The 9,231-nt window shown below is 41.0% G+C and overlaps 2 protein-coding genes across 2 annotated transcripts; both read right to left on the bottom strand.

Moving 5' to 3' along the window:
- Positions 1–816: 816 nt before the first annotated feature.
- On the bottom strand, positions 817–2,888 carry LOC147475911 (uncharacterized). Its single transcript, XM_086585572.1, has 3 exons — positions 1,777–2,888; positions 1,570–1,672; positions 817–1,527 (listed from the first exon to the last, which is right to left on the bottom strand). The coding sequence occupies exons 1-3, from the start codon at positions 2,886–2,888 to the stop codon at positions 817–819; spliced, it is 1,926 nt and encodes a 641-aa protein (XP_086441698.1).
- A 1,051-nt stretch (positions 2,889–3,939) lies between these two features.
- LOC147475910 (uncharacterized) lies at positions 3,940–4,923 on the bottom strand. Its single transcript, XM_086585571.1, has one exon. The coding sequence runs from the start codon at positions 4,921–4,923 to the stop codon at positions 3,940–3,942; it is 984 nt and encodes a 327-aa protein (XP_086441697.1).
- Between the last annotated feature and the right edge of the window lie 4,308 nt (positions 4,924–9,231).

Raw genomic sequence — 9,231 nt, 5'->3', positions numbered from 1 at the left:
TCCCGACCCTGAATGAACTCCTGTAGCTTTCCTTGGAGTTTCTTTATAGCGTCACTATCTTCTGGGAAGAAGTCGCAGATGGGTTTCTACTGTAGCCAGTTTTCTCGCCAGATATTAATTGAGGAGCCATTCCCAACTATCCATCCATGGAGTTCGGTCATCTCCTTAAGTGCCCATCTGATGCCCCCCCAAACTGTCGATGTCTTGTAATTGGTCCAGGTTCCAGATCGATTTGTGTATTTTCCTCTCATAAACTTCGACCCGGTCATTCTTCTCCTCTCATGAAAGCAAATCCCCACGCTTTGTTTCATTAGCATGGATAGGTTGATATCTTTAAGTCTCCGAATGCCTAGACCATCTTCCTTTAAAGGTTTGCATGTTTTTTCCCAAGACACCGTAAAGGATTTTCTCTCTGCCGGGTTACCACTCCAAATGAAATTCCTGATGAGTCTCTCACATTCTTTGATCACTGACTGTGGCCATCTGTAGATCGCCATATTGTGGGCTGGAATACTATTTAGAACATGTCTCGCTAAAACAACCCGTCCTTGAAAAGATAGCATTTTCCCCGCCCATCTTGCCGCTTTTTTCCTAATCTTGTCCACCAGCGGTGCCAATGCCACCCTTGTTACTCTACCCATGATCAATGGTACTCCAAGATAATTCTCCGGTAAGCTCCCTTCTTTGATTCCCATAGTTGCCTGAATCAAAGTCTTCTTTCTGCTTTGCATTGGACTTAGAAAAATCTTGCTTTTCTCTTTGTTTATGAGCTACCCTGAGGTGTCTTGATACCTGTTAAGAACCTGCACAACTTGCTTAAGACATCTCATATTTGCGTTGCAGAAAAAGAAAGATATCATCCGCAAACATCAAGTGCGAGGGACTGCAGTACTTGGAGTTTATCACCATCGGCTGTATCTTTTTCTCCAGGACCAGTCTACTGATGCTTTTGCTTAGGCAATCTTCCGCTATAGCAAAGAGCAAAGGAGATAGAGGGTCTCCTTGTTTAAGACCTCTTCCCGCAGAAAAATTCCCTTGTGGTCCACCATTTATCATGATAGACATTGTGTTGCTTTGGAATAGCGCTTGAATCCACTTGATCCATCTTTCATTTAACCCCACCTGTCTGTAAACTGCCCACTGAAAATCCCAGTCCATCGTGTCAAAGGCTTGAGAGATGTTCAGTTTTATCCCATTCACCAATTCCGATGCTAGGCCAATGGCTTGTTGTGAATTTCTGTTAGGGATGAAGCCATATTGTTCCTTGCTGATGATTCGTTCTGCTACTGGACGCAGCCTTGTGGCAAGAATCTTTGTGATGACCTTGAAGATGAAGTTCGAGAGACATAACGGCCGAAATCTGCCTAACTGATTAGCATTTTTCTCCTTTGGGATAAGAACAATGAAGTTGGTATTAATACCAAATGGCAATCTAGATTTTAAGAAGAAATAGCAGATGGCCCTTATAAGATCATACCCGACTATATCCCAACAATGATGGAAGAAACATCCGGAGAACCCATCGACCTGGAGTCAGTTTAGGTTCAAATGAAAGACGGCTGCTTTCACTTCTTTCCGTGTTGGAATGGATGTGAGGAGATCATTATCCTCAGCTTTTGTGTCCCGAGGCATAGCATGTATAAGATCCCAATCCATAGTATGCTCCACTCTCCTGAATTTGGCAACATCATGGTTGACAATGTGCCTGCCGATCTCCTCCTGAGTGTGAAGGGTGACGCCCTCCTCATTCCTAATTTCTGTGATCAGCTTACTTACTTTTTATTTCTCATAGGCCATTCGTGAAAGAATTTTGTGTTTCGATCATTGTCCTTGTCCCATTTTGTTCTTGACTTCTGTTTCCAAAAATCTTGTTCCTGCTGTAGCAGCAGTTCCACTTGATTTTCTTGGTCCACCATGTTCATCACAAAATCCTCCGTAACATTTCCACTCTCAAATTGTTCATGCATTAGTTCCAACCTCTTGGTTTCTTCCTCTACCTTGAACCTGATGTTACCAAAAGTCTCTTTATTCCACTTCTTCAATACTGCCTTTAGCCTCTTCAGTTTCTGAGTGAGAATGTATAAAGAGTGCCCCATTATTGGTTCCTTCCAACATTCCATCACCACTTCTTTAAAATTTGGATGGGAGCACCACATGTTGAAGAACTTGAAAGGCATGTTGTTGGGTCGCGGGATACTGATACTACCCCCCATTAAAGGTGAGTGGTCCGAGCAAATTTTGCTCACCACCTTGTATTTCCATCCTGGGAATGTGGAACTCCAGTTTACATTACATAGCATTCTATCGAGCTCGCCCAGAATTTTAAATTCTTCGACTTGCTTATTCCACCAAGTAAGCTGAAACCCAGAATTGGGAACTTCCATCAGTTGGTTGTTGTTCGTGAAGTCTCTGAAATCATTCATGGATGTTGCCGTGGGATTATTCCCCCTTCTCTTTTCCGAGACACTTAAGTAGGCATTGAAGTCTCCCAGAATCAGCCATGGCAAATTTGAGGAGTTGATGGTGGATAGTTCTAACCAAAGAAGTCTTCTTTGCACATATAGGCAATGGGCATGCACTATGGTAATTAGAACATTGTCAACCATTACTGTAATATGTTGATTCGAAAAGTGAATCATAGTGGGAGCTGAAATTGAATCCTTCCACAAGAGCCAAAGATTAGGTGTTCTTTTAGGATCCGCACTGGGATTGGAGTAGAAAGCACTACTCATTCCCAAAGATTGAAGAAAACTCATGGGGAGATCAGTGGGATAAATCATCGGTTCTGCAATACCCACAATCTCTGGTTCCCATTTATTGATAAGCTTGGACAGTCGATTCTGAGACTTGTCATTTGCTATACCTCTAATATTCCAATATATGCACATCATTGAGAATATTGGATATTTATTCGGATGGATGATGAAAGTCGAGTTATTCTTCCTGACCTTTAGTCCTAGATCTTGATCTGGACCTGGTGGCTGGAAGAGTGTGAGACTGTAGCTGCCATTGTGGTTTGTATCTTTCTTTGTTTCTTTGAAGCTAATCCTCCACTTCCTCTTCAATCATATCACTCCAGTTCAATGATTGCGGAGAGGTAGGATCAGGAGGCTTAGACTCGAGTTCCCTCACTTGTTGCTTTAGCACCAGTAGGTGTAGCACTTTCTCCGCCTCAGAGTCTGCTATATTTAGTCCCACTGAATTCGTATGGATACGAGATAAAGACTCAGAAGTAGATCCTCCTCTCTCTGAAAACGGACTGTTTCCATTGCGCAATATAAGCAAATCCTCCTATCTCATATGAGGTGATGGTGCTGCTGCTGCTACACTCTCCGTTTGATGGATCCCTTCCTCCTCTCGAGTCTGCCTAGAATCACAGTCCTCTCGAGTCTGCCTAGATTCACCGTCCTTTTGAGTCTGCCTAGAACCCCAGGCCTCTCGATTCTGCCTATAGTCCCAGCCCACATCTCCCGATACCAGAAGTTCTGCTGCTGCAACACTCTCTGTTTGATGTATCACTTCCTCCTCTCGAGTCTCCACTCGAGTCTGCCTAGAGTCACCGTCTTCTCGAGGCTGCCTAGAGTCACAGACCTCGCGAGTCTGCCTATAGTCACAGACCACATCTCCCGATACCAGAAATGCTTTCCCCAGAACTTGTTCTGTAGGAGTTTTCTCATGTTCACTGTCTTTTTGCTGCGCATTAACATGTTCTACTTGGTCAATCTTAGTACCTCGATTCTCAGCATGTTGCTCCTTTCCAGAAGCTTCTTGCTCCTGCTGAGTACATCTAAGAATAGGTGTGGTACATGTATGTGGTCTTGCTGCCTTGTCTGGGACCATTAGATCCTGATCCTCGATAACTTGAATCTCCTCCACTTCACCTATCCCATCAAACCTGTTCTGAACATCAACCCCTCTATTTTTCTCCGAGGCTTTTGGTCACCAAAAAGTCTCTCCTTGCTTGTTGCTCTCTCCTGAGCTTCTTTTCCGCCCTTTTCGCCTGTGAAAGTTATCTCCACCATATTCCGGGAGGGGAGTGGCGTCCACAACCACCTCTTTATCCTTATTTGTCTTATCCTTATCCTTGTTGTGCTGCATATCCCTTCTAATCTTCCTGCACTCCGTGACCAAGTGCCCAACAATTTTACAATGCATACACATTTTTGGTAATTTCCCAACCTTGATTGTTTGCCAGAAGTTGAAATTCTTAGCTTTGACGTAGATTTGGTCCGGGATAGGCTCTGACAGATCCACATTCACTAAGATGTTAGCGTAGTACCCATACTCGCGATTGAGTGTTTTTTCATCTATTTGCATTGGATAACCCACTCCACGTGCAATTGTCATGAGGGCTTCGGGCTCCCAGTATTCCTGTCCAAGTCCCGGCAAACGAATCCAGACCAAACCATGAGATTGTCTTTGACTGTCTGGATTGAAATTTGGAGACCATTGGCTGATTCGCATAGGGTTCTTATCAGAGTCCCAAGAACCCTTTGCCCAAACTCTATTCAGATCATCTGCATTCGAAAATCTTAAAAATAGGAACCTCTTTCCGATAGGTGTTATAAGCCACTCGCCTGTTGGTTGCCAGATTTGGTTCGCTAAAATATGCACTCTGTCAAATGAGACTTTTTGAAGGTCGATGCGTCCCACCAAACAATGTTTGCAGTAAAGCAACCCTGCCTCATAAGCCTTATCTGGTATTGTGACAGCGGGGTATTCTCCCATTTTTTCCAGAGTAGTCAGCTCCTGAAATTCCACTGGCGCCCTGAGGTGTTGCTTTGTCACAGCCGCATATGAAAACCTCTGTGTTTCTTTAGGAGCTAAATCTTCAGCTCGAACCTCGTTGATGATGGATTGCGTTGGTAGTTGTAGCGTTTCGTTGGTCACCTTAGGGGGGTTCTTAAATTCATAGATATCCATGACTGTCCCTTCCTCTCCAGAACTTATACTGTCAGCATCAAAGGATTTTTTACGAATGGGGAAGTACTCATGATCTATTAGAGGAGAGGACCTAATCCTCGGCTAATCGTAACAACCCACTCGTACCTCGATGGTGGATTTTACCTGAAAGCAAGGATAATCAAAAGATGCCAACTTTTCTGATAGAGACCGGAACACTCACTGTTGGTCAGTGAGGGATTTTACCCGACTACAAGAGGGAAAGAGAAGTGAGAAATTGATCCTACTTCCTTGCACTATCCAGAACAATCACTATTAGGCAATGATGGATTTTACCTGAATAGGAAATGATATTAGGATTTAGAAGATAAGAAAGCTTTGTCTAAAATTTTTTTAACTAAAAGCGGCAAAGATTTTGCGCACATGATCATAAATGTTACTTAGGTTATCTCGCACCCACTCGCCCAACCCTTGGTCCCCATTATTATAACTCAAGTGAATTCGTACAATGTATGAAACTCCGATGTATGTGAGTTAAATGCCATCACCACTCTCCGTTCTAGCAGAGTGGTTGACAACGCCGTAACTATCCCCATTAATACACCACCAGTGGTCGTTGAAAATGAAAAATTACTAGATACCGATATAGAAACTGAAGATCCTACTCTTGTAGAGGTACCAGTTAAACCAAAACCCAAGAGGAAAGCAGCTAAGGTTAAAACTCCTATTGATCTATATGCTAAATATATAGAGAAATCACTATTTCCCTAGAGACTAGCCATGTTAAACAAGGATACAAATTTTGACGAGATTAGGGAAGTTTTTAAAAATCTAATGATAAACCTACCTTTTCTTGAAGCTATTAAAAAATTACCACAACATGTTAAGTTTCTAAAAGAGTTGTGTACTACTAGGCGGAAAACGAACATTCCAAAAGACGCCTTTTTAACTAAATAGTTTCCCACTCTATCTTAACATAATGGAATCGTTAAGTACAAGGACCCTGGTCGTCCTACTGTACAATGCACTCTAGGGAATACCCACACGACAACTGCGCTATTAGACCTGGGAGCGAGTGTTAACTTACTCCCTTATTATCTATATAAACAAATAGGTCTACAAGAGATGCAACCAACTAAAATGACATTGCAATTAGTTGATCGTTCTATTAAGTATCCTAAGGGTGTGGTTGAAAATGTGCTGGTTAAAGTTTAAGATTTTTACTACCCAGCAGACTTCATTATCCTCGACACAGAAGTCGCTAGCGACTCTGTTTCTATCATCTTAGGGCGTCCTTTCTTGGCAACTGCCAACACGCTCATACACTACCACGATGGTTCGATGTCCATTAACTTTGGCTATCTTTCTGTTGAGGTAAATGTTTTCAAAATGATGCAACAGTTACCCGATACGACTATCGATGGAGAAGTTAGCATGATCGAGAGCTTAGCTCAAGATTATTTCAACAATACGTTTCCAGAGAATCAGATGCACCAATTCCTTTCCTTCGAAAGTTCCAACTTTGAAAATGACTCCTACTTAGAGGAAGTCAATGTCCTGTTCGAGTCTACTCCTATCTTAGATCCTTTTGTAGCTCCATCTTCTGAGTTTGAAGACCTCTTACCTAAACAAGTCTTCACTACTCAAGACGAGGACCCTCTGGAAGCATTTTTACCCATTCCTCCCACTCCTGTGCTTAAACCTTTTTTGCTGAGTTGAAATATATCTACCTTGATCCAGATGGTATCCGGTGATCATATCTTCTCGATTATCTGCTGATGAAGAGGCACGCGTTTGATTAGGGTGATTAGGGAACATCGTTCCGCGATCGGTTGGTCCCTAGACAACATTAAGGGGATTGACCCTAATGTATGCTCACATCACATACATTTGGAGGATAATGCGAAGACTTCACTGGAACCTCAGCGTCACTTGAACCCTGCCATAAAAGAGGTGGTCAAGGAAGAAGCCATACAGTTACTCGATGCGGGTGTCATATATCCTATCTCCGATAGCGAATGGGTAAGCCCCATTCACATAGTTCCTAAAAAATCGGGGGTTACCATTGTGCGTAAATGCTACGGGTGAATATGTTTACACATGAGTTCCTATGAAATGGATGATCTGTATTGATTATAGTCGCTTAAATGTTATGACACAAAAGGATCACTTTCCTTTACCTTTTATAGATCAGATGCTCGAATGTCTAGCTGGTCATGCTTATTATTGTTTTTTAAATGGCTACTCTGGCTATTTTTAGATCATTATCGATCCTGATGACCAAGACAATACTACCTTCATATGTCCTTTTGGAACATATGCCTATAAATGAATGCCTTTCGGCCTTTGTAATGCTTCTAGTACCTTCCAGCGGTGTATGTTTTATATCTTTAGTGACATGGTGGAGCGCTTCATGGAAGTTTTATGGATGATTTTTTTTTCTATGGAAACTATTTTAGTGAATGCCTGTCTAGCATTTCCAAGTGTAGGAACCGCTATTTTCATAATGCAAATTTCTACAAACTCTGCGAAAACCCACGACAAATGAATTAATGGGGTTCACGGGTTTTGGATAGAAAACATACCTTTGAGAATCGACTTCTTTGATATCTCTGAGAATCCAAGCTTTATGAAATCCGAAATCACCCCATGATCTTCTGTTGTATTCTTTTAGAATAGATTGAACGTTGTGTGGGCAACGATCTACCAACCCCCTTCTATCTCACAAAACTAGATCCAATTTCGGATCTATCTTTCCTTGCCTCTTTTTCTAATCCAGAGTGAATAGTAATTTTAGCCAAGAGAAAAAAGGATTCTATTTATAGGCTACAACAGGGACCATGAGGAGAAATTAGGGTTAGGCCTCCTGACGGGCTTGGGCTTCCCATGTTCGCCCAGAACACACGGCCCAAGTCCATCAACAAATAGTTTATTCCACTAAAGGGCATTGTTGCGCTACCGCCCTAATCCCAAATTACATGTCAGCATTTATGGGCTCCATATTATATGCTCGTTGATCTCCCCGTGTTTAAGATATTGAATGTTTGTTGATTAAGTCAAATTATTAACAACTACATTAATCAACTTCTTATGTCCTTGAGTAGTACCACTCAACCTCATTGTCATGTCGGAATAAATCCACCTGCAAGGTTTACATGACAATATTTTTAAGCTCCTCAAGGGGACATCATCAACCCGACTTCCTGCAGGTTACGGATTCCTTCTATAATCAACAGCACACCTTACATACAATGTTATTACCCAATCCATTGAGTTTGTTGATTCACAAATGAATCTCACTCATTGATGATTTAAAGCAATGTACAATGCACATAAGTGCCCGTTATTATATCCGAATTAAAAGGACAAGCATCCATAATCACAGAGGCGTTTGTTCTCTTATATAGTCAGTATAAAAAGAAACAACCTCACTTGGTCCTGTGTAATACACACAAAGTGTACTAGTGTAATCTTATAGTCAAGATAGACTAATACCAGATTATACTACAATCGTACCAATGGTTTGTCCAAATCCATCTAGGTTGTGAACTATTACTTATACTTTATAAGGTACTGATGATATGATCTTCTGTGTGTTCGCACCATATCATCTATAACATAAAGTATTAGACACATGCATATAACTAATAACATATATAATATGCATAATATTTGCCCATATGATTCTCATTCAAAATATAATGAATCAGAGTTAATACAAAAGTAATGCTTTTAGTATATAACCCTATCACCAAGGTGTTGACATGGCGTGAGGAAAAGAATCTGGTTTTAAATTGGGAAAAATGTCATTTTATGGTAAAAAGAGGAATAGTGCTAGTCATATTGTATCTAGTGACGACATAGAAATAGATAAGGCCAAATTAGATAAAATATCATCTTTACCTATACCATGGACTATAAGTGACATTGGAGCCTTTTTAGGCCATGCAGGGTTTTATAGACATTTTATCAAGGATTTTTCAAAATTAGCTAGGCCTTTAATTAATATGCTTTTAAAAGATTCCATATTTGATTTTAATTATGACTGCAAATAGGCTTTTGAAACTTTAAAAGCCACTTTAACATCTACACCGATTATACAGACTCCCGATTGGTCTAACCCTTTCGAGCTTATGTCGCGGCCAGCTTAGCGATTATGTTATTGGTGTTGTATTAGGCCATAAACTAGATGATAAGTCCATCAAGTATTTATTATGCTAGTAAGACTTTAAATGATGCTCAAAGAAATTATACTACTATGGAAAAGGAATTTTTAGCTGTGGTTTATGCCTTAGATAAGTTCCGTCCATATTTGGTTAGTTCAAAGAC

This window comes from Coptis chinensis, chromosome 9 (genome assembly GCF_015680905.1).
Source record: "Coptis chinensis isolate HL-2020 chromosome 9, ASM1568090v1, whole genome shotgun sequence".
Taxonomy (NCBI): domain Eukaryota; kingdom Viridiplantae; phylum Streptophyta; class Magnoliopsida; order Ranunculales; family Ranunculaceae; genus Coptis; species Coptis chinensis.
Note: the sequence above shows the minus strand (reverse complement) of the source record. Positions and strands in the feature narration are given on the sequence as shown.